The 26,738-nt window shown below is 48.4% G+C and overlaps 1 protein-coding gene across 3 annotated transcripts in view; it reads left to right on the top strand.

The window, feature by feature from the left end:
* Positions 1-303: 303 nt before the first annotated feature.
* EVC (EvC ciliary complex subunit 1) overlaps positions 304-26,738 on the top strand; it is a 66,712-nt gene continuing 40,277 nt past the window's right edge. For 2 of the 3 annotated variants that reach the window (XM_072946447.1, XM_072946454.1), the window contains exons 1-7: positions 304-702; positions 6,793-6,918; positions 12,729-12,812; positions 15,005-15,237; positions 16,649-16,733; positions 21,138-21,236; positions 24,175-24,312. In XM_072946447.1, coding sequence (XP_072802548.1) covers positions 529-702; positions 6,793-6,918; positions 12,729-12,812; positions 15,005-15,237; positions 16,649-16,733; positions 21,138-21,236; positions 24,175-24,312 — 939 coding nt within the window. In that variant the 5' untranslated portion in view covers positions 304-528. The remainder of the gene's footprint in view (positions 703-6,792; positions 6,919-12,728; positions 12,813-15,004; positions 15,238-16,648; positions 16,734-21,137; positions 21,237-24,174; positions 24,313-26,738) is intronic. The other variant, XM_072946460.1, reaches the window with a different exon arrangement.

Genomic DNA, 26,738 nt, shown 5'->3' on the forward strand with positions numbered 1-26,738 from the left:
TAAATAAGTCCAATTATCTCCTCTCCCCAAAATTAAAAAAAATTTTTTTTTAAAGTTACTCAGGTCGTCAGGCTAACAGCTTAACAAAGCGTAAGCACGCAACTTAACTGAGCAACGCTCTCCTCCGTAGCTGGGGTTCCCTTCCCCGTAGCTGGGGTTCCCTTCCCCGCTGGAAGTCAAGAACCCGATGCAAAACAAGACTCCTGCCCGAAGGCCCTGCTCTCTGAGAAGCGCCCCTCGCCGCGGGGCATGCTCAGTGCAAAGGCAGGGCTGGGGCGGGGTGGCTCCAAGTTTGGGCGGCGGGTCCAGGCTCCGCCCTGCGCGGGGCCGCGCCGGGCAGGGGGAGAGGAGCCGGAGGAAGGAGGCTGCGCAGGCCGGAGAAGTCGGCGGAGCGCGCCCCGCGACCCTGGCCCGCGGGGGGGCCCGAAAGGCGTCGCGGGCCTGGCGGGGATGGTGCCCCGGGCGGCGGGCCCGGGCAGCGCGCGGCGGCGGGCAGGATGCGGCGGGCGGGCCGCCTGAGCGCCCCCGATGGCCCGCGGCGCGGCGACCTGCGGGAGCGACGCGCGGCTGCCGCTGGGCCGGGACGCGGTGCGGCCGGCGCCCGCCCTGCTGGCCCCCGCCGTGCTGCTGGGCGCCGCGCTCGGCCTCGGCCTCGGCCTCTGGCTGGGCTGCCGCGCCGCCCGCCCGCGGCCTCGGCACCAGGTAGGCCGGGGTGTGGGGGTGCACGGGGCGCGGTCCTCCTCGGCTCTGGGGTCCGGGCTCCAGCCCCGGCTCTGCGTCCACTTGAGCGTGTTCGCGGGCATCGTGCGCAGTGGGTCCTGTGCGGCAGGGTTCCCCGGGTGCTCCAGAGGCGGCTGGAGACTGTGATTTCAGAGGGAAGAAGCCAAATAAGGGAAGGCTGTGGCTTGGGGTACCCCAGAGGTGTCTGCACCATCCAACAGCGCTGGATGACGTTAGCCCCTGAACGCCCGGGAGCCTCAGTCTCCTCGTCTGTAACAGCAAGGATTTGGACTGGTGGGTCCCGCTCAGCGCGGTGGACAGGAGGGCTGGGGATTCCCACCCCTGGGTGCCCGTTCTGCTTCCTTGCTGTGTGGATCACCCAGCTAGCCCCTCATGAGCCCCCGTTGCTACATCAGCATGCGCTCAACACTTCCCCAAAAGTTTACTGAGCACCTTCTACTGCCTGCCACTAGGCTTAGGCGCCCCATCAATGTGCCAGGAAGACCCTGCCCCTGCGCCTGCCCCTGGAGGTTCACAGCCTTCAGAGGGAGACAGGGATGGACAGAGTCCAAGTAAACATTTTATTATAACACAGCCTGATGAGTTCTGTGATGGGAAAATGAAAAATACTAGCATTTATTGAATGCTGGCTGTATGCCAGGCACTGACCCTCTACCTGAATGATCTCACTGAATCTCCAAGACAGCTTTGTGAGCTTGTGCTATTAATGCCCCCATTTTGCAGATGAGGAAACTGAGGCACAGAGAAGTTAAAGTAACTTGCCAAGAGGACAGGTGTGTGTCTAACCCCAAAGCCACCATACTGGAGGTGGAGGGAATGGGTCACAGGTGGCCACCTGACGGAATTAACGGATGCTTCATACAGCTGTTGTAGAATCGGATGTTGTGTGGAGATGCGGAGCATCCGGCAGTCCTTAAATCAACGGTGACATGAGCGGTGTTTTAGGACTCTGCAGCTTTGACCTCATAGAAGCAGAAAGTGTGGTGGGATCTGGGATAAGGTGGTATAGTCTTGTTCCCCTACTCCTGGCCCACGTGAGAAGGAGATAAACCCAGCAATGGTAAGCCAGGCTCTCTCACCTGGCGGGTGACTTCCGGAGTTCGTGCGACGTAGGTTGAAACTAACCAAGTGCAAGGTGCTTGTAGGTAGGTTTGAGGTTGTCGCATCCTGCTGGTGATTGAGACAGGCTCCTTGTGTGAAGAGGGAAGTAACACGTCAGAGCCTTTCCTGGGTGCCAGGCCCCGTGCCAGGTGCTTGTGGGCATTTGCTTCTGGATCCTCACTCCAAGCCTCTGCGTGTTGACTGTCATTATCCTCATTTTCCAGTGAGGACATCAAGGCTCTGCAAGGCTGTTCTTTGTCCAGGGGCACACAAGGGGTGAGCAGGGGGGTGGACTTCAAGCCCAGTCCGTCTGAACCCCTAAGTCAGAGCTTTTAACCACCTGCTACCTGCTGAAGTGGCATGTGGTACCTGTCTTAGTCTGTTCAGGCTGTGATAATAAAAATACCATAAACTAGGTAGATTTTGAGCAGCAGAAACTTATTTCTCACAGTTCTGGGGGCTGAAAGTCCAAGGTCAGGGTGCCAGCATGCTGGGCTCTGGCGAAAGTCCTCTTCCAGGTTGCAGAAAGCTGACTTCTCTCTGTGTCCTCACAAGTCAGAAGGGGCAGTGGAGATTGCAGGGGCCTCTTCTATCAGGGCACTAATCCCATTCATGAGGACCTCACCCTCACGACCCGATCACCTTCCAGAGACCCCACCTCCCAATACCATTGCGTCGAGGATTAGGATTTCAGCATAAGAAGCCAGCCGGAGTGGGGTGGGGTGGGGTGGGGTAGAGACAGCGGGACACAAACATTCAGACTTTAGTGGTAGCCCAGAGGCTCACAAGCTGCCTGGGATTGCACAGCTGGTCCGTAACAGATACACTAGTCCAGCTGAAGGTGGTGGTGGCTCAGACCAGGCTTGTAGCCATGGAAGGGGCTCTGGCTCAAGGGTGGGGCTGGTGGGATTTTCTGATGGTGTGGATGTGACCTTGGCAACACTTTTTTCCTACGTATCCTCCTTTATTTCATCTCCTGCCTCTAGTCTCCATTTATAAAATGTACATCCAACAATATGACTGTCCTGGTTAAAAGGCTCCAGTGGCTCCTGGTTGCCCACTCAAGCTCATGTCCATTTTCCCAGCATGGTGCATCAGGTGTCTTACCTTCCCCGGGGCATCCAGCCACCCAGAGTCCCCTTGGTCCCCAGATGCCTCTGCACTTGTGCACATCTGTTCTCTGCCAGCCGAAACCTTTCTCGTCCTCTTGTCTCGCTCATCCTTCAGGACCCAGAGAGAAATCCACGTAGGAAAGTGTCCCAACCCTCAGGCTAGATCAAGCACTTCCTCCCTCATGGCTCCTGGACACTCTGTCCTCCTCTGGTCCAAGTCACCCAGCTCACAATTCTATCTTGGACCACTTTCCTTTTGCGGCTTTTGTTTTATTTAATTAGTTTTCTTTATTTCATCATTGAAACGTTTTTTTGACATCAAAGTGACACATGCATGTAATTTAAAATGTTCATTTATGGCAGCGACACCCCCACCCATTTCCCACTTCTCCGAAGCCACCTTGTTCAATTCTTGTTCAGCTGGCTATTTTGGTCATTTACTTTCCATTTCTGAATAACTTGTTTACATGGCTGCTTGACTTCCCACTATGGAAGTGGGGAATGTTTTCGCTTTCTTTTCTCCCCTCCTTCATATTTACATCCCCCTCCCACCGTCCACCACCACAACCTCCACCTCCCTGTGTGGTTATAGGGTAATTTTGGTTAAATCAGTATTTGGTGTTTTCATTATTCCAATTTTGTAAACATAATTCACTAGAAGTCAAGGATTAGCTGTAATTATGGTTACTTTCTTTTTTTGCACAATATTTTGTTTTCTCTGAAATTAATAATTACCCAGTTTTTTCATTTCCTTAGATTCTATATACTTACCATTCATTTCACAATAAACTCTCCCCTATTCATCTACATCTCCTCTGAAGACATTAGGTATTTGATCAGTTTTATCTTTTCGAAAAACTTCTCTCCCAGAAAGCTTCTGACCTCTCCCATCTCAGCTGGTTGCCTCTAGACCATTGCTGCACTCAGTGTGGACCAGACCTGCAGCATCAGCATCCCCTGGGAACTTGTTAGAAATACTAGTTCTTGGGCCCCACCCCAGACTCACCGATGAGAATCTCTGGAGGTGAGTCCAGCAAGCTGAGTTTAACAAGCTCTCCCATGACCTTTCTGTTCCTGAATTTCGAGAAGCAGCCGCTGTAGGCTTTTGCTGCCACCACTGGGACTTCTCAGGGCCACTGGGTGGAAACTTTTGCACCTCTCTCCTGGGATGGACCCTCTTTCAGGATCCCCTCCACTGTCTTTCTTGGGTAATTTCCTAATCCAGCTGCAGCACATCCTCTAGTAGCTTTCTGAGAAAAGGATGAATAGAAGTTCTTTTGAGAATTTCTGTGTCTGAAAATATCTATGTTCTTCTGTCTTTATACTTAATTCTCCAGGTTGAAAATACTCTTTCTGCAGAATTTTGAACATTTTTCACTATCTTAGAGCTTCCATTGTTGATGTTAAGAAATTGGATTGTGTTTTGATCCTTAATACTTTGCATGGAATCTTTTTTTTTTTTTCTTTTGCTCCTCTGTAGAATCTTGAAAGGTTCTGGCTTTGCTCCCAATATGTGAAGTGTACCAGGGTGGGTCTTGGTCGTAGTTGAATGCCGTCCATTGTACTGTGCATTCTGTTTTTGTTCTGGAAACTCATTTTCTTGATTCTTTGAAGACTCTTTTCCTTTTAAATGTTCTGTTGCTTCTTTCAGGAACTCCTATCAGTTTTTGGCTGAGTTGGGCCTCTGAAGTTTTCTTTCTGCTCGTTTTCTATCTCCTTACATTTTTACACTGTTTCCTGGGAGACTTTTCTCAACTTTATACTTGTACTGAGTTTTTCATATTTTTAATTTCAAGAGTTCTTATTTGTCCTCAGAACGTTCTATGTTTAACTATCCTGTTCTTATTTTGTGAATGTGGTATCTCCTCTTATCTCTCTGAGGAAGTTCCTTTTGTTTGTTTTCAGTTTTCCTGGACACATTGGGTGTCCATGCTGTGTCTATTTCCTGCTTGCTTTTTCCTTTTGTTTGCTTTGGGGTTTGTCTTTCGTATTGGAGTCTGTCCTCAAATGGCTGGTGACCCTTGACCTCCTGGTCCTTTTTAACTGGGGAGCAAAAACCTGATTCTCCCCCACGAGGTGAATGACGTTTTTCTCCTGGAGTCTTTACTGTCGGGTGATGTGACTGGGTTCTTCCCTGCAGACTCCTTGAACTGGTCAGCTACAACTGCTAAACAAACAACCCTTAAATCTCTGGCTTCATCATCTAACCCTGTCTACCTCACCCCAGACGGCTCGAGCCACATGGACTTCCCTGGACGTGCTGAGCATGCCCCTGCCTCAGGGCCTTTGCACCTGCCGTGCCCTCACCCTGGAATGCTTGTTCCTGAGTGAGATACCTGAATGGTTTGCTTGCTTTCTCACTTCCTTCAAGTTTTTTTTTTCAAATGCCGCCTTGTCCAAGAGGCCCTCCCCTCCCATCACTGTCCATTCTCCCATCTTCTGTTAGTTTTCTCTGTAGTACCAGCACTTACCACCTCTGACATACTATATATTTATTTCTTTGTTTGCTTATGCCTGTCTTCTGTCTCTAGAATGTAAACTCCCTGAAGGCAGGGGCTTTATTCATTTTGTTCATTACTCTATTCCCAGCAATAGAATAAGGCTTGACACTGAATAGATGCTCTGTGGCAGTTGCTGCCTAACAGAGTGACAAACTGGTGATATTTCTTCATACCCAGAAGCAGCCAGTGGCCAAGAAGAGGTTTGAGAAGTGTCTCTGGCATAATAGGATTTTAAATACAGTTGATAATTCTGTTCTGTAAAATCACTGCAAGCGCAGGATTGACAAATACGGAAGCATTGCTCCTGTGGGAGATGCAGGGTGGGGCGTCTATAAGATTATGGTCATAACCTTTTCGTTAATCCATCAATACGTAACCTTGTTTTATATGTATTTCTGTTGAAAGACACCTTATTTAATATATTGTTGATTCATTAACCTTGAACTCATGCCAGCAGCACTGTAACACACGCCCAAACAGAGCCAGTTAACACATGCATTTTCTCCATAAAACACTAGACGGCACTTCAGCACACTTCAGGGGTCATTTTAAACAACAAAATCATCCACAAAAAGCACAGAGATGTGAAAAAGGAATGGCACTAAATCGAACTTGGAAAGGACGCTTGCTTGCAGGATGGGCTGAAAACAAGAAGGCAGAACCAGAGCATTGCCGTGTTCAAACTCAGTTGGAAATTGCATGTTGGGCAACTCAAAGTTTTGACATTTCTGCTCATGTCCAGGAATGACCACAGCAGCTCACAAATGCTGATTTGGGGGTGGCCAAAAGTTATAGCAGGTAGGCAAACTTGCCAATACAGAGTCCACAAATAATGAGGATCAACTGTAGTTCACCCTAGAAACCATCCTATAGTTTAAGGTTACCTAAAGTATTTTTTTAAAAATCATGCAATGACATTATTGGAAATAACAGGAGTATTAATATGTTTGTGTCATTCTCCATGTTGAGCTGTTACCCTATCCCCGCCCCAAAAGGAGCTCACAGGCTGCCAGGGGTGGCTGGGGTGGGGGGTAGATTCGGGCACCAACTCAGAAGAACAATGGAATGAGCTTCATTCCAAGTATTGCCCCCAGGCCCTGAGGACACACTGAGATGGGGCTTTGGGGGGCTTCTCAGGAAGGGGACACCTGGACAGTCTTGAAGGATGTAGCTGACCACAGGTGGGCATGGGAGCACTGCACAGAGAGGTCCAGGCCCTGGCCTGGAGATGAGCAGACATGACTGCTGGGGGTGGGGGCTGATGGCTGAAGTTGCAATGACCCCACGTTGACCGATTCGATGTGCTCTCCCCATCCTGCCCCGCCTTTGGATTTTAGAAAGATGACACTCAGAACCTACTCAGGAATTTGGAGTCTAACATGCAGACCCCGTCGGAAACCGGCTCCCCATCCCGGAGGAGGAAGAGAGAAGTGCCGACGTCCAAGGACGAGGAGGCTCTGGACGTAAGCTGGCTGTCGGGGGTGTTGGAGGAGGATCCTGTTGGGGGTCCCTGTGTCCTACCTGCATGGCGTCCAGACAGGCCACTGGCATCTCGTGTCCCAACAGGCTTCTTTTGGGGGTGTGATTTACATGTAATAAAATGCACAGATTTGAAGTGGACAGTTTGATGAATGAGAAGTGTTTCCACCCTTGTAACCAAGACCCCAATCAGGAATGTTCCTCACTCTGGAAAGTTCTCTAGCGCCCCTTCCACAGGCAGCCGCTGTTGATTTCCACCTCCAAGACTGGTTTTGCTCTTCTCAAAGTTTCTGTAAATGCCATCATATGCTTCCTTGTGCCTGCTTGTCCATGTCCTTGTTTCACTCATCAGTGATTCTTTTACTCGCTCCATCCACTGTGGGAATGTGCACACAGTGTGGGGTTTCTGGGAATGTTTGTGTATAAGTTTGTTTGTTTGTTTCATTTCTTTTAAGTAAATATCTAAAATGGGACTTCTGGGCCTCTGAAGGCGATATTAAAAGGTAGCTGGTCCCTGTCCCTTCCTTATGGTCCCCTCTGCTCTGTCCAGCCTGAGCCGGTTCCTAGGGCGTCACCTCCTGTGTGAGCTCCGTGGGGGAGGAGGGGTTTCCTCCAGAGATGTGTTATTCCCGGTCACTTCCTGGCCCCTGAAAGTACCACAGACAACCGTCAGTCTGCCTCAATTGTCCAAAGGGGAATACAGGTGTCTAGGTAGGTAGGTAGAGAGAAAGAGGGAGAGAGATACTGGGAAAAAGGGGAAAGATTGAGCTAAGTTTCTTGTTTAGCACCTGCTGAATTCCAGGCATTTTCACATGTGTCATTTTTAAGTGATGTGAACACGCACGTGAGTTGTTTTCATGCAGTCCTCTCAGTACCCCATGGCCTGGCTTATACACCATTGTCCAGATGAGGAACCCAAGACTCAGGGAGCTCGGTCACCGTCCCGAGTCCCGTGGCTGAGATTTGGACCTGGGGCCAGTCAGGCCCTGCCCGGGAGGGCAGCCCTCCCCACCGCCTACCGCCTCTGACACTCAGTCCTGGTCGGCAGCCTCTGCTTACCACGGGCGGAAAGTGGGCTGGGTGTTTTAAAACGAATTTCACAAGGAAGTTTGAAATCAGTAAGGGAAGCTTCTAGCGATCTGAAAAATCATTTTCGACAGTCATCTGCTGCTGCTGCTTCGCAAGGATTCTGGAGACAGGGCTTCCCTTGCCCACACTGGGCAGGTCCCCGTGGAGGGACTGGCCGCCCTCCCCGGGGCCGACGTGGGGAGCTGGCAAGGAAGCGAGAGTGCCTGGCAGTCCAGGGTGGTGGCTTCCCGGAGATGAGTCGGCACTTCGTCTGTGCTCTGTGTCTCTGGCCCATACTCCTGGCCTCTCTGTTTCTGGATGTTTGTCTCTCCCGTGTGTCCACGTCTGTGTGGGTGTATCACTGCATCTCTCTGTGAGCCTGTCTTTTTTGGTGTCTCTCTCCACATGCATCTCTGTGGGCCTGTGTATATCTGTCTGACAGTGACAGTTTTGAGGGGTTTTTTTTCCCATGGGAAATCAGTTTATTAGAGGGGAGACTGGGGAAACCGCTCTCCTTTATGAAAGGAAACTGAGGGCAGCTCCTGGAGGCCCCGGAGGGGAGTCCAGGGCAGCGTCGCTCCGGCCCGAATCGGGCATTCATTCCTCTGTTACTCAGACTTGGCCTCAAGCTTTCTGTCCCCATGATGACATCTTATTAAAACCCTGCTCACAGAAATGAAAACATATGTCCACACAAAAATGTGTACACAGATGTTCACGACAGCCCATTTCACAACAGCCAAAACGCAGAGACTCAAATGTCCACCAGCTGATGGAATAAACAGAATGTGGTCTGTCCATACCGTGGAGTACTATTCAGCCACAAAAACAGCATGAGTGAACCTTGAAAATAGCACACTCACTGGAAGAAGCCATCTCAAAAGACCACATGTGACAGGATCTATTCATCAGAAATGTCCAGAACAGGTACACTTTCAGAGACAGGAAGTGGATTGGTGGTTGCTCAGGCTGGGGACAGGGAAATGGGGGGACTAGGGGTGATAGCTAAAGGCTTTGGGGTTTCTTATTGAGATGATAAAAATATTCTAAAGTTGACTGTAGTGATGGTTGAACGTATCTGTGAATATACTGAAAATTATTAAATGGTACAATTTACATGGTTCAATTGCACACTCCGTGAATTCCATCTCAATAAAGCTATTCTTAAAAGCCCTGCTCAGACAGCTGGTAGCCTCAGAGAGGACGGAAACAACACTGTTTTGGGATCCAGAATCCTGGAACCCAGGCCCAGCTCTGTCTGTTTGCTGTGTGATGGTGGGCAAGAAACACAGCCTCTCTGAGCCTCAGGGTTCTCAGCTTGATGATGACAGTAATGATTGCCACTCCCTGGGGTCACCCATGAATCAACTCTGTGAACGTTTGTACCACAGGGTGAGTGCTCAGGGCCCTTGTTTGTGGGAGAGACAAGTCTCTCTGCCTCCCCGGAAGGCTAACCCATTTCTTCTGCATGCTTTACCTGTTAACTATTTAGCTGTGCCTCACCCATGCCCATTATCAAGCTAATAATTGCCAAGAGTTAAGTTACAGATCTGCCCGTTCCGGTGACTGGCTTGCCAAAACGCCCCTGCCTTCTGCAGTGCGAGCTTGTCAAAGAATGTGGGCAGGGTCAATCTCGACAGGCTGAGTTGTACTATAACCCCGATGTCCTCGGATGCACAGAAAACCAAGGCATTTGGGGTTCATGCCGCTCCTTGCATGAACTCTGTTGATAAACAGCTCACGTCGGCCAAAACCAAACAGCAGATTCCAGAAGGCTCTGAGGCATGCTACTCCACAGCCTCCTCCCATCCCTTGGCTTTGGAGGGGGCGGGCATAGCTCCCCTAAGGGTGCGTGTGTGCATTGGCTGAAAAGAGCACCTTTTGTCCGTGGGTGAAACGGCTTTTCTCTTCCTCCAATTACACTTTAACTAATTTTTCTGAGTGATGGCATTGCTTCAGCTGAGGAAGCTTTACATTGTAAATGTGCACTGCAGCCAATTTGCTGAATAATTGTTATTACTATGGTTGGATGATCAGAACGTGGAGGACACCAAATTTAGTTAGAAGAGCTGTGAAAACTACAAAGAGGCCAGGCTCCCGGCCCTCAATGTCTGCTTCCTTACGGCTCAGGGGGCCTGCGTCAGTGTCCTTTTCTTCATGTATTTCATTTGTCACCTGAAGAGCGATGTTGGTTTGGTGTCTTCCCTTTTGAAGATGAACTCTCCAACTTTTGAAGACGAAGGCGGAGATCAAGCCTTCCTCTCACTTTCTACCCCCTTCATTCTGTCCTTTCTTTTCACCTGTTTGGAAGAAGTTTAGAAATGCACAATGTCCTCCCTGCTTTTGCATCTTTCCTTGAAAAAGTATGTCTTCACTGGACACCAGCCGGGGCTGGCTTCATCGGGGTGTCTCCCTTGCCCGGTCACCCTTTCCCCCTAGTTTCTTGACCTTGATGTCTTGAAGTTCTGATTCACTTTTGAGTAAGACCTCCCCAACCGCTTTCATGTTGCACTGGGCCCCAAAGAGGACATCACCAGTTCTGAAGTCACCCTTTTTAATCTCAGCCACGCTGCGTTTTTGTAACTGTCCTCTGGCAAAGATTCCAGCTCGACTGGGACCGGCCGCAGGCGGTGGTCTGCCAGGAGGGGTTTGAAGCCAGGACGTGATGGGAATTGTATGTTGAAAAGGTGATTTGACTGCCACCTGGAGAATGGATTGGAAGGTGTCCATCTCTGAGCCTTGCTTTGTCTTTCTGTAAAATGGGCACGATCATAATAGCGTGAACTTCCCCATGCGGACTGTTGTGGGATCATTTAATGAACAACTGTGCATAAAGTGCTTAACACATAGCAGGCCCTCGAGACATGGAAGGGGAGCCAGTTAGGAGGCTGTTGCATGTCTTCAGGGTAAATATGATGGCGGCTTGGGCCAGGGCTGTGAATTTGAGAGATATTTAGGAGGTGAAGTTGGTGGGATTTATGGTTGATGGGATGTGGCAGGTGGGGAGTGGGAGTGACAGAGCGTCTCGGGGTCTGACTTGTGTCCCTGGGGCATGGTGGAGCCGAGCCCGGGCCTTCTCCACTGACTCCCGCTCCCCTTTTAATCGCGTGGCTCTTAGTCTTGTTCTTATTTGTGTCGTGTTGAAGGAGACAGAATGGTGTCAGCTGAACAGGAGGAACTCCGGAGCCGGGGAATCTGAGTTCAATTCTGGCATTTAGTATCTGTGACCTTGGGCACATGGCCGAACCTCTCTGTGTCATCTTCCCCAGCTGGGAATGGCAAGGTCCTTGGAAGTTTAAGGAGGTAGCGTAAGTTGGTGGTCTTCCCCCATTCTGAGTCAAAAGACAGAGATAGAAATGGCAGAACTGGGTCCTGGCCAGATAGCTTCCGCCTGCCCTGCTCAGAGGGATCTCAGCAAAACCCCCTCAGGAGAGGGAGGTGGCCACGTTGCAGGCTCTGTTGCAGGCTCAGGTGCTGTTTGAACACCGCATCTCGTGGGGAAGTGACACAGTCTCCCGCATTCCCCCAACAGGCTGTGTGAGTCCGAGGTCCGCTCAGCAGTCGGAAACCGGGCCTTTGTGACAGCGGTTTCTTTAGGATTCCACTGGAGCAGCAGACCTGACGTGGGTGTGGTTTTCACCTGGCAGTTTGTTCTGAGTCGCCGAGCAGTGATTCCTCGCGGTCTAGGGTGCCAGGCTCCTGACCCATCTGCCTGCTCACCTGCATCCACTTCCTGGTTGTTTGTACCGACCGTGTGAAGGGCAGGGGCAGCCCTAAGGGGAGAGTGATGCAGAGAGGAGGTGGGGATGTGGACCATCCGCCCTGCTGTGGCCAGGGGAGGTGGCGCCTGAGCACGGTTTGGGGTGGCTCTTTCCTCCCGTGACTTAGAGCCGTCCATTTTCTTGCTTCTCCTCTGCTCTGGCACCTCTGCGGGGGCTTTATCTGCACCATCTTTGAGGGCGGATACACTGCCTGCTTACTCTCTGGGAAACCGAGGCTCAGAAAAGTGAAACGATCTGCCCAACCACTTCTTTTCATTGAAGGGTGTAATAGAAAGTCTTGCATGAATATTGCCACATGGATGTGTTTGTACACCTGGGAGTGCTAAAATTATTCTGTGTTTTCTTATTCCACCAGAAGGCGGTTCACAATTTTAGGAAATTTTTTGGTATTATATTATTTAAATCCTTAGTTCTTCCAAAGTGGAAGACTTGGAATTAAGTGGAGAATGTGCTATTTAACATCTGTTCATTCATCCATCCACCCATCTGTATATCCCTCCCTCCTGCATCCATTCATATACCTGTCTGTCCACCTATCCATCCACCTGCCTGTCTATCTATCTGTCCATTCATATGCTGTCAGTCCATCCATTCATGCATTTTTTTCTGTCCATCCATCCATCCACTTGTCCTTCCATCCATCCATCCATCCACCTGCCCATCCATTCATATGTCCACCTATCCATCCATCCATCCATCCATCCATCCGTCCACTCACCCACCCACACATCCATCTATCCATCCATCCGAGTTTCCATCCACCCGACTTTCCATCCATCCATCCTTCTGGCAAGTGAGCACTTACTTGGATCTAAATATGCCTATTACGGTCCCTTCCCAAAGCCACTGTTGCAAGTGGCATGTAGCATTTTGGAAACTCTTGGTGGTTTGTCCTTCATTTTACAGAAAGCTCCCCCATGCCATTTGTTCTTCTTCCTTCCCAGGAATGTGACCCGTCTTTCAACAGCAATATCACAGCATTTGCACTGAAGGCAAAAGTCGTCTATCCCATCAATCAGAAGTTCCGGGTGAGACTCGAGCTCTGTCTTGAGATCCAGTTATCCAGTAATGTGCTTGAGATCGGGGTAGGAGAAGGGGGTTTCAGTGTGTAAATCTGGGGTTCTATTTGAGGACTTTGTGGCAAGTCATTTTAATAGGATCATTTTGTGGCTTTGTAATGAAGCAGAAATTTAAGGTTAATCCATTTGATGACAGTGTTGTCAGGGACAGGGTATGCCCATGGTATAGCCAGGTATCCCCAGGGACACCAGTTGACAGCACAGTAGGGCAACATCTGCCCTGCTCTTTTTTTTTTTAAGTATAGTTGATTTACAATGCGATGTTTCTGGTGCACAGCATAGTGACCCAATTATTACATATAGATTCATATATTTATATATATATGTATGTTTTATGCCCTGCTCTTTTAACGCTAATACAAATACTGATGCTGACACAAGTTCCCAACATTAACCCTCATTCACCGGCCGGGACTATGCCAGCAGCTGACACTGAACACTTCGCGGGGCTCGGCGGTGCTGAGCGCTCGTCTCGCACTGGCATTTCGATATTCCTCGCCACACCCCTCTGTGGTAAATGATATTGTTATCTCCACTTAATGCATAAGGCCACTGAGGCCCAGAGAAGCTAATGACCTGCCCAAGGCCACACAGCTGGAAGGGGCAGGGCAGAGTCAAGCCCTCAGTTCTTACACCTGAAGCCAGGAGCGCACACCTGCGGCCGGGAGTTTTGCAGAGAGCGGCATGTTCCTTGATGCTCAGGGAACCCTCAGCCTATGAGATACTCCAGGAAAGAAAGTTTCCTGGCCAAGTAAGCTGAGGAAGGTGCTGCCTGCTCTCCCGGCCGTGAAGAGGACAGGCTCTTGTGTCACAGACTCAGACCCAACTCCCATCTCAGCCTTTAACCCTTGACCATTCCTTGACTTCTCAGGGCCTCAGTTTCTTCATCTATAAAATGGGGGTAAAGGGCCCTCCTGCCTCACCCAGCTGTTCGGAGGGTTATATGGGGTGATAGACAGGGGGCTTAGAACAGTGTGTGAGGTCTCAGCACTCAATGCCTGTTCAGGTTTTGAAATTCTTACTTGCTTTTGAGGACAGCCAGACCATATCAAAGGCTCTGAGAATTCCTGCCCCAGAGAGATGATTCTATGTTGTTACAGAGACTTTCCCAAACTAATTTTTCTGTGGAACCCTTGCAGCGAGCAGTTGTGGGTTCATGGAACTGCTCCCCAGAACACACGCTGGGAACCATTTCCTTCACTGTCGGGTGGGTGGGTGAAGGGGCAGAGCTCCCAGACCAGGGGATTACTCACCGTCAGCACCCCTGCCAGGCAGGCTCTGCAGTGAACACTGGGGATTAGCCAGTGGTCAGGAAAGCACTGTCCTCATGCCGGAGGCCCTCACAGCGGGGGCAGATCGCAGGACTGCCCGTGATAACAGGCAGGACAGAAGAGACCGGGGACCTGCGGAGCACAGTGTGGGCTGGGCCTGGATGCCAGGGAAGGAGGACTCAAGGGTCTGTGTCTGGAGGGAAGGATGCTTCAGCCCCGCAGATGAGGAGTGAGGGGGGTTCTGGCGGGGGACCAGAGTCTGGGAAAGCCCAGAAGCATGGAAGGATGGTGAGAGTTTGGAGCTGACCACCAGCTCAGTACCACCTGGGCATGTGCCTCGGGGAGCCACAGGGGATGAGACTGGACACAGAGGTGACAGACATTCGCTGAGCCCTCTGGCTGTGACGTCATGTGGTCCTGGCGGTGCGTGGGGCTTCAGTTCCTTGATAAGGGCCCCGAGCCTCTCGAGGGCAGGTTAGTGGGCAGAGCAGGCCTGGGGGTCTGAGACCACAGAGAGAGAGGGGGCAGGGCAGGCCGGCTGCTGTGGAGGAGGTCAGAGCCCGCAGCAGTGTGGGTGCAGGGGGCCACTGGGGAAGACACAGAGGCTAGTCGCTGCGGGAGAGGAGCCGGGTGCCGAGGGGCTGGCCTCCGGGACAAGTGATGTGCCAGGAGCTGTGGTACAGGTCCCTGGGGCACAAGTGTGTGGGTGTGGCCGTGACCCTGGGACAGAAGCTCTAAGGTGTCCACTCGCAGGCCTCCCCAGTCTGGCCTGCCTGGGAGCCACCATCATGTGTCACTGGTGGAGTTGTGGAAACACACACGTGACAGGTCATGTGGACTGAGAACGGGCTTTCTCTTCTGCCACCCCAGCCTCTGGCCGACGGTTCGTCCAACCCATCTCTGCACGAAAACTTAAAACAGGCAGTCTTGCCGAACCAGCCGGTGCGGGCGTCCCCTTCCAGCAGCCTGGGGAGCCTGAGCCAGGCTGAGAAGGACGACTGCAGCTCCTCGTCCAGCATCCACTCAGCCACCAGCGACGACAGGTTCCTCGGCCGCACCTTCCTCCAGGCGAGCAGCTTCCCCGAGGCGCTGACCTGCGAGAGGTGAGGTGGGGGTGGGATGGAGACCCCTCGGCTGTGTCATTGTCAGCAAAGGACATGGAGGCCCAGAGAGGTTAAGGACTCAGCCACGGACACCCAGAGACCCCGTGTCAGAGCTGACGCTGATCGTGTAGTGTTGCCAGCCTCAGGGCTAGGGAGCCAGGCCTGAACCTTGGGGAGAGAAGTCATGGGGCCTCCTTTATCACTGATGTACCCCGGACATCACACAGCAGCCGTTAGCTTTGGTTAAGTGCCTTTGGTGTTCAGGGCAGTGTTGAGCACTTTACAGGGATTCATTATTTCATGAACACGAGGACCAGGTCTGTCTTGGTCACCGCTGTTTTACTGCCCAGTGGGAGCCTGGGACAGGCACAGTGATGAATAAGTCTTAATCAATCAGTGAATTCATTTCTCTTAACAGCCCTAGGTTGTTAAGGTTGTAAAGTAGAGGCTAATATTGCCCTCATTTTACGAAGAAAATAACGAGACACAGAGATGCTGAGTGACTTGCCCAAGGTCACACAGCACGTGCGTGATGGAGCTGGGTTTGACATGCCACCTGATCTTGCAGCCCACGCTCTATATCCCCACACTATCTAGGCCAGAGCAGGGCTCAGCATCCAGTAAGTGCTCAAGAAACTACCCAGCAGGTGTGTGTGTTGGTCCTCAGGCCTCTTGGCTGTGAACCTCCGTGAGTCCACGGGGTCCTGGGTGAGATGAACCGGGCATAGCCCAGCTCAGGGCTGGGGAAAGAGTGAGCTCAGAACCCTGCACATGGTACTGGCCCTGCAGGTGGCCCCTGGAAGGAGGGACTTCATTGAACTGCAGCCTTCTTGGCTCGCCCGCCTGGCTGGGAAGGGATGTTTCTGAGCATTCAGATGGAGAGGACTTGTAACAGTTCAGTGGGAGTGTAGTCATTTAAGTGCATTTGCCTCTCTAGGAGAAAAGGTCATAGGCGTTTATTTATACCCTGCTGTTTACCTGCCTCTGTGACCGTGTGACCGCTACTTGATTTCTCTCACCCTTGATTTCCTGAGTCAGTTTTCTCATCTGTAAAATGGGCATGAGAATGTGTATATGAGGGCAGAGAGGAAGGGTGACACGTGACATTAGATGTGAAAATGCCAGAGGTAGGGGGAGGTTGTTATTTTTCTTTCTCTCACCTTTTATCTCTTCCTGTGTTCTGTCTGTGATGTCTCAGGCAGCTCTTCCTTCTGATCACAAATGGGTTTCAAATAGCTCCTTTGATTCCTCCTTTTGTGCCTTGGGTGGCTGTGAGCAATCTCTGCATGCTGCAGAATTTAAAATCTGGAGTGAGTCTTGTCCTGAGCAGGGCTGTACTTATAACTCAGTAACCTCATCCCTCACTTCAAACACTCTGAAAGTCTCTTCTGTTTCTCTTTGAACTTCTCAGTGTGGACCTTGACTTGTGCATCTACAACCTTCACTTGAAAGATCTACTGCATCTGGACGCGGCGCTGAGGCAGGAGAAGCACCTGGTAGGTGGAGAGGTCAGGACCTGGGGGTCAGGCTCTCCGAGTGCACGGGGTTCCAGAGACCCTGGGGAAACGGGTATCAGTGACAACAGAGCCGCCACAAGAGGAAAGTAGAGTGGCATTAGGTATCAGACCACAGAATGGAAGAGGGATTCCTGCCCGTAGACAGGGTGCAGCGTAAGTATTAATCAATGCTTATTTATACCCAGAGCCGTGGGGGTTAAGCAAAAAGCTGAGCACCTGCTGGTATTTTTGGAGGAATGATAATAGTGAGAATCATATCTATGAGCATGAACTTTATTGAGTGCCTGCTATGTACTGGGCACTGAAGGTGTTAACAGAGGTGGGCATTTTAAACTTCACACAACCCAGCCACGTGGGTTCCCTTATTATCTTCACTTTACAGATGGGGAAACTGAGGCACAGAGAGGCGGACTGGCCCCAAGTCACAAAGCTCTAAGTTGGGGCTGAGACGGGAAGTTGAGCACCTTTTTATGGGTGTGGGTTCTCTAAGTGAATGAAGGAGGAATCAGGACCATGGACAGCGGGAAACAAGTTTGGTCTCTGCCGGAGGCACATGGTCTCTGAGGGAATCAACACTGGATCCAAGACCCAGGAAGTCAGGGGGGTGAGTCCCACTGTTGCTACAGGACCCCGTGGAGTTAGCCAGCCATCAAGACCACTGGGGTTAAAAAAGAGGAAGTACTTCTCCCGGAGACACATCCTCTAGTGAGGGAGGGGACCTACAGGGAGAAGGGAGGAGAGAGAAGGCCAGTTGGGAAGAGAACGGGAAGGGGCAGATGAAAAGAGTGACAGCGGGGTAGGAGCAGACGCAGACAGATATCCCACAGAGGCTTCGTTATAAACCAGAGAAATAAAAGAATGTTAAATTGAGGATGCAGCAGAAGGTTATTTTGCTCTGTGTGAGCAGAATGGGCCTCATAAACAGGTGCCAGTATCTGAAACCATAAATCATCCTAGGATTCCAGAAATAGAGCCTGTTCCTGCAGCCCCCTGGACCCCACCCCTGCAGAGGGCCAGGGACGTGAGGCAGCAGCCCACCTGCAGCCGCAGCCTGCTTTCATTCCGCCACACCTGTCCTGCTTGGGGGCAGGTGGCCCTGGCCATTTTCTCAAAGGCTCTGCTCCCTGGAAGGTGATTGTTTCTGTGCTCAGAGCCCCATCCACCTAACGAGTGATGTGGTCCTGGCTGGCCTTGCCCCCGGAGTAGCCAGTCAGTGCCCACAGAGAAGCAGCCTGCTGTCGTGGAGAGAGCATTCATCGTCACTCATCTGCCCATCTTCCCCGTGGGCAGCCTCCCCGCCCTGCTGGACATAGTACCGGGAACAACCATGCCGTTATGGAGCCCACTGCCCAGGGGAGAGATGGCAGTCAGCAGACAGCCCAGAATGCCCAGAGGCAGAATGTACGACACAGCAAGCGATGGAGCACCGTGAGGGTGTGTAAGAGAGGACCTGAGTGAGAGAGGCTTCAGGGAGGTGGAAGCACTTCCCTGGAGGGAGACACTTAAGCTGGAACCTAGGAAAGTTCCAGGAGCACCAGATTAGGAGTCAGAAACCTGAGTTCTAGTACCCTCTGACACCTATGAGCTATGTGACTTTGCATAAGTTACTTCTCCTCTCTGAGCCACTTTAGGAAAGGTGTGAAAATAATACACTTCTAACACTCACTTCATAGAACTACTAGGAAGTTAAGTTGTCCCTCTTTGAAAGATCTCTGTGGGCAGAGCTCTGGCCTCTGTTGGGCTATGTGACCAGCATCACCATGGCACCGTTTATTAAGCATGGATACTCTGCTTTAAATGCCGGGTCTCATGAAACCCTCACTGCTGTTTCACTCATGAGGAACCTGAGACTCAGAGAGGTCGAGTCAGTTGCCCAAGGTCACACAGCTGGTAAATGGCAGAACCCAAATGAGGTTTGTCTGAGTGCAAGTTCTGTGTATCCTCAGAGCCCAGAACAGTGCTCCGTAGAAATGGGTCCAGCTGATGGCAGCCCTGCCCTGGGAGAGCTGCTTTCTAAGCATGGCCTTTCATTCACTGCAGAGCATGGTTTTGTCATGTGCAGGGTCTATAGAGACTCGGGGAGCAGGTGGGAGCCACGTGACACAAAAGACTTCACATTTCGTCTCTCTGGTAGGGGTCCGCCATCACAGGTCAGGGTTCAGAAGTGACTCAGACCAGGTGCGGCCACCAAGCAGCCCAGAAGCTTAGAGCTCACTGGTGGCTCTTGAGGGAGATGGCACCGGTGCTGGACTTGCCTAGGACGTGGAGAGAAGCCGCAGCTGTAACCTTTAAAGCATAAGGGCAGAGATGAGAACAGAGGAGGGGATGCTGGGGGAGGCTAACATAAGAGGAGCATTAGGACTAGGGGGTTTCTCGTGGTGCTGGAAGATTCTCTATCTTGATTGTGGCCATCGTTCCATGAATCTGTGGCAGGGGAAAATTGCACAGAACCACACCCACATGTAAACACAAATGACATATAAAATGAGTGAAAACTGAGTAAGGTCCGCAGTGCACTGTATTGGACCTATGTCAGTTTCCAGGTTTGGTACTGAGCCCCAGTGATGTGAGGTATCAGCCCTGGGGGCAAAGCACATAGACGAACTCTGTACGATTTGCCCCTTCCTGTAAGTCCGTAATTATTCCAAATTTAAAAGTTTTAAAAATGGACGGGAATGTAACAAGACTTGTAAACATTACCAATTCCATTTAGGGTCAGAAGGAAAATGGATTTGAGACTAACATCTTGAGAAAATAATGTCACTTTCCCTAGCTTTAGACGTCAATGGATAGAAGGCCAAACGACGTTTATCTTCTTAGAGCTCATTAGTGTTGGCAAGCATGCTGATGTCTGGTGAAGGGTTCTGTTCCTCATGGATGTCCCTTGTGACATGAGGCCATTTGTCCAGATTTCTTGGCTGAGAGTTCCTTAGCTGTAGAATGGGAGAGGTTGTACCAACCTCCCGCATGCTATGATGATCATCTGAGATAATATATATAGTCTGGCACAGAAGAGTGTTTATCAGACCTTAAAACAAGGGTCACAAACCATGACCCTTGGGCCAATCCAGCCACTCCTGTCTTTTTAACTTATCGCCCATGGCTGCCTTCCTGCTGTAACAGCAGAATTCAGTAGTTGCAAAAGAGATAGTGTGGCCAGCAAACCCAAAAATATTTACTATGTGGACATTTTCAGCAAAAACCGTTTGCTAACCTCTGCATTAAAAATGTCTTACCACAGGGGCAGAAGGAAAAGACTGCGGCAATATTTTGCAAACCACAGTGTAAGAAAGAATTAGTACCTAGAACATATAAGAAACTCTCAAACCTCAATAGAATTGAGTAAACAATGCTGTTGGAGAATGGGCAAAAGACATGAACAGATACTTCATCAAAAAAATGTATTGTCAGCAAGCAAACACACACAAAAGCACAAAAAAGATGTTCAAGACCATTAAACCATTAGGGGAATGCAAATCAGAACCACACTGAGGTAGGACCACACACCTGTCAGAATGACTAAAATAAAAATGGCAACAACGCCAAATGCTAGTGAAGATGTGATGAAACTGGGTCACTCAGACATTGCTGGTGGGAATGTAAAATGCCTTTTGGAACACAGTTTGGCAGTTTCTCATAAAACTAAACATGCCATTGCCAGGAGATCCAGTGAGTGGGCTCTTGGGCATTCATCCCAGAGAAACATGTTCACTCAAAAACCTGTATGTACTGTAAGTCGACAACACTTCAATAAAAAAATAAGAATTAAAAAATAAAAACCCTGTACATCAAAGTTTATAGCAGCTTTGTTTGTAATAGCCTGAAACTGAAGATATTCAGACATCCTGCAGGAGGTAAATGGTTAAACAAATTATGGAGTTGGCACGCTTGGACTTGCCGGGGTGTCCCTGCTCGCGGAGTGGTTTAGAGGACATGTCTGTCTATGGAGACAGAGGCCTGGGGTGGATGACTTTACACATCCCGATTCCATACAATTGTCCCTCTGATTTTTTTCCATGAAGAAGCACTCCCACCTTTGCCTTGTCCGTGTCCTTGACTCACATAAAAATGGAGAACGTGGGGGACCTCCCTCAGAGTAGGCACCTCATGAATTTTTGCTGAATAAATGAACAAAGAAGAAATGAAGCGTTTTTCTTTGGAAGGTTAAGAAAATGCAGTCTATTATAGGCCATTGTCATGATTTTTAATCTGAGGTCTTTTCCAAGACAAAAGTTTGTGTGTGTGTGTGTATTTGTGTGTATGTGTGTATTTGTGAGTGTGTGTGTGTGGACAGGCAAGGAGGGAGGAGGAAGAAGAGGGAGGGAGGGAGGAAGATACCATTGTTTATATCCTTCTCTTTGTTGTTTTCTTTTTTGGCAATAGATGTTTATTCAGATTTTTAAAATGTGCCTCCCTGACCTTCTTCCTAAAAAGAAGTCTGATGATGAATTATACCAGAAAATTCTTTCAAGACAAGAAAATGTAAGTCTTCAACATATATTTTGAGGTAACTTAAAAATAGCTTATTAAAATATATAAAACATAATATTATGATATGAAAGCATTTTGGATTTTATGTATTAAAAGCTTATTACAATATACACTTTTCAATACAAAATAATGATACATAAAAATGTATGTACTGGAGGGAGGGTATAGCTCAGCGGTAGAGCGCGTGCTTAGCAGGCACGAGGTCCTGGGTTCAATCCCCAGCACCTCCATTAAAAAATAAATAAATAAATAAATAAATAAATAAATAAATAAACAAACAAACAAACCTAATTACTTCCCACTCCAAAAAAAAAAAACTTGAAAAAAGCAATGCTTAAAAATAAATGAATAAAAGTATGTACAAGTACAAAAATAACAATGTATTATTAAAATGTGGAAAAACATTGGAAATAGAAAAAAAGAGAATGTTGGCTCGTATCCACTCCTCTAAGAGAACCACTATTGATGTTACTGTCTATACAAGTTTGGGGTTTTTTTAAATGTGTAGCTTGTTTATTGGTTATAACTCCTTATGTTAATTTGCATACTTCTCTTTTCAATCTTTTATGCAAACTTTATATTATTTTATGAGTCAGAGTGGTGGAGTTTGATACCCTGGTTCTGTCTTTCACAAACTCTTAGAATCCTGGGGTCTTTGTGCAGTGGGATCGTAATCCCTGTCCTGCAGGATTACAGAAATGATAAGAAAAAGGCATATGAGGCACCTAGCAAAGTAACAGTTAGACCCCAACTGTTGCATGAAAGCTGTGATCATCCCCATTACCATCACTACCACAGTCATTATCTTCATCATCATCATCATTGCCATTATTATCATTGTATTAACAACACAATCACCACCACTATCATTGTCACCATCACCATCTTTATTATTGTCATCATTGTCATCATCATTCTTATTATTACCATCACCACCATTATATTCTCTTTGACATCATTCTCATCAGCCTCATCACCACCACCATCTCCATCCTCCTCCTCGTCACCACCACCGCAACTATCATTTTCATCATGGCCACCATCATTGCTGCCATCGTTCTTATTACTACCATCACCACCATCATCCTCGTCTCCATATTGTCATCATCATCTTCGTTACCACCACCATCACCACTTCCACCACCATCCTCATCACCCTCACTACTGCCACCACTAACTTCGTCTTCATTCTCATGTCATCCTCATCCTCCTCATTGCTGTCATCTTCATCATAGTCACTGTTATCATCCTTATCACCATCACTATGAGGTTTGGGGGATTGGGAGGGAATGCTTCCTCACTCCTCTATTCCATGGGAGAGGATTAATCACTCCATCCCAAGGAGAAGGTGGTACATCTTCACCATCATCATCATTCTCATCTTTCTCGGTGTCACCACCACCATGATCACCATCCTCAGGCAATGCACACAGTGCTTTACACACATTATTTCATTTAATCTTCACAACAGCCCTGCGAGTGGTCATAATTATTTTTGTTTACAGCTGAGGAAATGGAGGCACGAGTTTAAATGACTCTCCAATGACAAAAATAATGATAATGGTTGTGACACTCATAATTATACTAGTAAGAAACAATGCTATATGTCTTATGGAAAGAATAAGCGCTTTGGTGTTTGTAGGCCTGGAATCAAATCCCACTGCTACCACTTACAGAGCATCTTAATTAACGGTAGTGGCTACTATTCATTGGACTTAGTCTGGGCAAGTACTTTAAATGCATACTTTCATTTAATGCTCACAACAGCCTCAAAACTTCTAGAAGAGGATGAGAAGTGCTCAGAAAGGGTAGCTGCTTTGAAGAGAAGCACCATGATTCCTGCAGTTAGAAGAGCGGGGCTCTGGAGCAGTGGCCTCAGGGACAAGCCCCTCCTAGCACACCGCTTCCTTCTAGGAGACTCTGGACAAAATGTCTCAGCTTCCTGTAATGAGGTTCCTCGTCTGGAAAAGAAACATTTCTCTTTTGTAGAGATGCTGTGAGAACTAGAAGTCACAGATGGCCCTGGCTTGGATAATCAATAGCACTTCTTATCGATGTTATTTTTCCTAATGAACCTGGACCCACACCAGTGATGATTACATGTCAGTGCACACAGTTCTAGAGAAAACAGAACTGCCACCCACACTCCATGTTGGGGTTTGTGGGACTCCCTACATAGGGTGCCCCTCTTCCTTCCACGTTCTGAATTAATGAAGAGAAAGGGTTGGGGAGACAGAGAAATGTCAGCTTTATTACTGGGAGGGGCCAGCCTAGAGGAGGTGGCTTAGATGCATAGCAGTCATGGCTTCCTAATACTGAGTCCTAGGATTAGCCAAATCACTTACTGGCAAAGCTGAGCCACCTCAGGCCTCCCCACACAGAAGCAGGACCTTTGTTGTCCAGCTCCCTTTGGGCTGAGGCCACAGCAGAGCAATGGCTTCCCCTGAATGGTCCATCCCAGGGAGGAGGAAGCTGGGCAAGCTAGGGGCTGTGCTCACTTCCTGCTTTTGAACCGCCAATCAAATACATATCACTTCCTCCCTGGGGTATACCAGGTAATCCTTCCCCACAGAAACCAGAGGAGTGGGGAAGAAACATTCCATCCCAACACCCCAGGTGTCATGACATTTTCCCAAACTTCATAAAGATTGGAAGATACTATTTCATTGTTTTTAAAGTATGGCCTATTTGGGGGGAGTAGGGGAGAAGAATATATAAGGAAATATGTAATCCATTATTTCTGAGGCTCTGTGTTTAATGAGAAAAAAATCGATTTTCATCATCAAACCTTCAGTAGGATAACACCCAAAGCATTTCCTTACAGTTAAGAAATATTTTACGATAAAGTGGGGAAAATAAAAACATCTCTTTTCTAAAATTTAAGATACAATTAGGTTTTTTTTATTTGCTTTTTTCTTTTTCTCTCCAGGACTTGGAAGAATTGGAAAAGAGACTTCAAGTCAGACTCTCAAACACGGAGATGCTGGGGGCTGGTGACTCAGAATACATCACCCTGGCAGACGTGGAAAAGAAAGAGCGGGAATATTCTGAGCAGCTAATAGATAACGTATGTGATGGATTTTCTTTCCTGTATGAAAACCATGGTTTCTGGGACAGTTCATTTGGCGAGATGAAAGAGATCCTACCTAGAAGCATGTTTAGTACTCGAATTCCCTGCCTGTCACGTTCTGCCCTGGAGCCAGGGATCCGGTTTCTGAAGTTAAGCTATAGAGAAGGTATAATTAAGGTGCCAAGATTTACTGAAGGAGTCTTTTTTTTTTTTTAATGAATTCTCCTTGTTTAAATTTTAGATTGATCTTTTTATCATTCAAAGCAAAAATTGCTCTAACCCTCTGTGTCATTACCACCCTGCGGGTTAGAGCAGCTGCTAGCTGCTAACCTCTCAAACTCCAGGCATCACTCATAAAAGCATGTTTTAAATTCCAGAGAGGATGGCTTCCCTCCAATTCTCTTTTTTGCTTTGGGGTTCTGCTGCCCCCTGTTCATATGTTATGAATTAAACAAATATTTTCTTGGCAGCCGGGTGTTGGACTGGGAACTGGGGATTCCAAATGAACTTAGACCTGGCTCTTCAGGGAAGATGCTCAGGCCAGGCAGGTGGGGGGACCAACAGGTGAGCAGTTGAGGACATTGTGGGTTACAAGTGCCGTGACAGAGGAAAATATGGGAAGACTGAGGCACAGTGGAGAGAGGAATTCATTTTACCCCAGGGTTACAAAAGTCTTCTTGGAAAAAAGGAACATCAAGAGGCTTTTGGAGAGAAGTGTGCATGGATGTTGGCCGTAGGTGGGCAGAGAAGGGAGCCAGGGCTGGGATGCAGGCAGAGCAAGTAAAGCCAGAGGTCTTCCTGGAGGGTTTTTATCTCATGCCAGGGAGATGACAGCCACTGAAGCAGCAGAGGATGGCTTGGCCTCGTTCTGTTTTAGAAGAACTGCCCAGGCTGCTGTGTGGAGGATCGTTAGGAGATTTTGTGCTAGTTCAGTGGGAATTTCATGAAGGCAATTGCTATAATAGGGATGGAGAGATAAGAAAAAATGGGAGCGCTGATAGGGTGGTGGATGGGGAGGTGGTGGTGGGAAGAAGAGGGTGCACTCCTGAGCATCTATCTGGAGGAAATTCTAATTCAAAAAAATACATTCATCCTGGTGTTCATAGCAGCACAATTTACAATAGCCAAGACCTGGAAGCAACCTAAATGTCCATGAACAGATGACTGGATAAAGATGTGAGATGTGTGTGTATATATATATATATATATATATAATGAAATACCATTCAGGCATAGAAAAGAATCAAATAATGCCATTGGCAACAACACAGATGGACCTGGAGATTGTCATTCTAAGTGAAGTAAACCAACCAAAAATAGAAAGAAAAATTCCATATGATGTCACTCATATATGGACTCAAAGAAAAGACACAAATAAACTTATTTACAAAACAGAAACAGATTCACAGACATAGAAAACAAATTTATGGGGGGAAAGGGAGTGGGAAAGGGTAAATTGGGAGTTTCAGATCTGCAGACACACACCACTGTATGTAAAATAGATAAACAATACGTTTCTACTGTATAGCACAGGGAACTATATTCAATATCTTGTAGTCACCTGTAATGAAAAGAATATGAAAGGAAATGTGTGTATGTATGAATGAAACATTACTCTGTACATCAGGAATTGACACAACATTGTAAACTGACTATACTTCAATTTTTAAAAATGGAAAAAAAAGAAGAGGGTATAGAGGATCAGTTCTACAGAAATAAGGACCCCAGAATGAGAACAAGTTGGGAGGGGAGATGATGTGTTCTGGCTTGAGTTAGAGATGCCTGGAGATGAAGAGTCTCCACTGAGCTCAGGTAGGTCAGCGGAGAGCGAGGATATTCTTAGGATGAGATGACTAACGGCGGATGCTCACCCGGGAGTCCAGTGGTCCAGGGACTCCCTAAAGCAGTGGTGCATCTTGTCCGTGTCTGCATCTTTCAGGCACAGGATTCATTGTTCTCATAAGATTCTCTAAAGTATTGGTGACCTCCGATAACAGAGACACCTCTGATAGATATTTTATCTACAAATAAAACGTGTGGAGCACAGAGCTTGGCATATAAACTGCACACATAAAGGAAAGTTATTATGACTTCGGCACCATTATTCTCCGGAGCTCTGAGAGGCTGCAGTGACAAAAATACAGCCCCAACCTGCTCAACCACTTGGTGATTCCCTACTCTGCTCCTGAGAAGATGGGGCAGAAAGGGAAAAGATTTTAAAGCAAAATGTTTTCATGGTCATCCTCATCTCTGTCATGTTGCCCTTTTGTACTTTTAGGACAATAACTAATACTTAAATGGCCATTCCTGCTTGTATTGCCAGGATGCATTTAATCTTTTTTAAAGATGTGGAAGCTTCCAGGAGCACACTGTTGAGTTTCCTGCACCCCTCCAGGCAGCAGTAATGGCCTGTTTAAGAGACT

Source organism: Vicugna pacos, chromosome 2, assembly GCF_048564905.1.
Source record: "Vicugna pacos chromosome 2, VicPac4, whole genome shotgun sequence".
Taxonomy (NCBI): Eukaryota; Metazoa; Chordata; class Mammalia; order Artiodactyla; family Camelidae; genus Vicugna; species Vicugna pacos.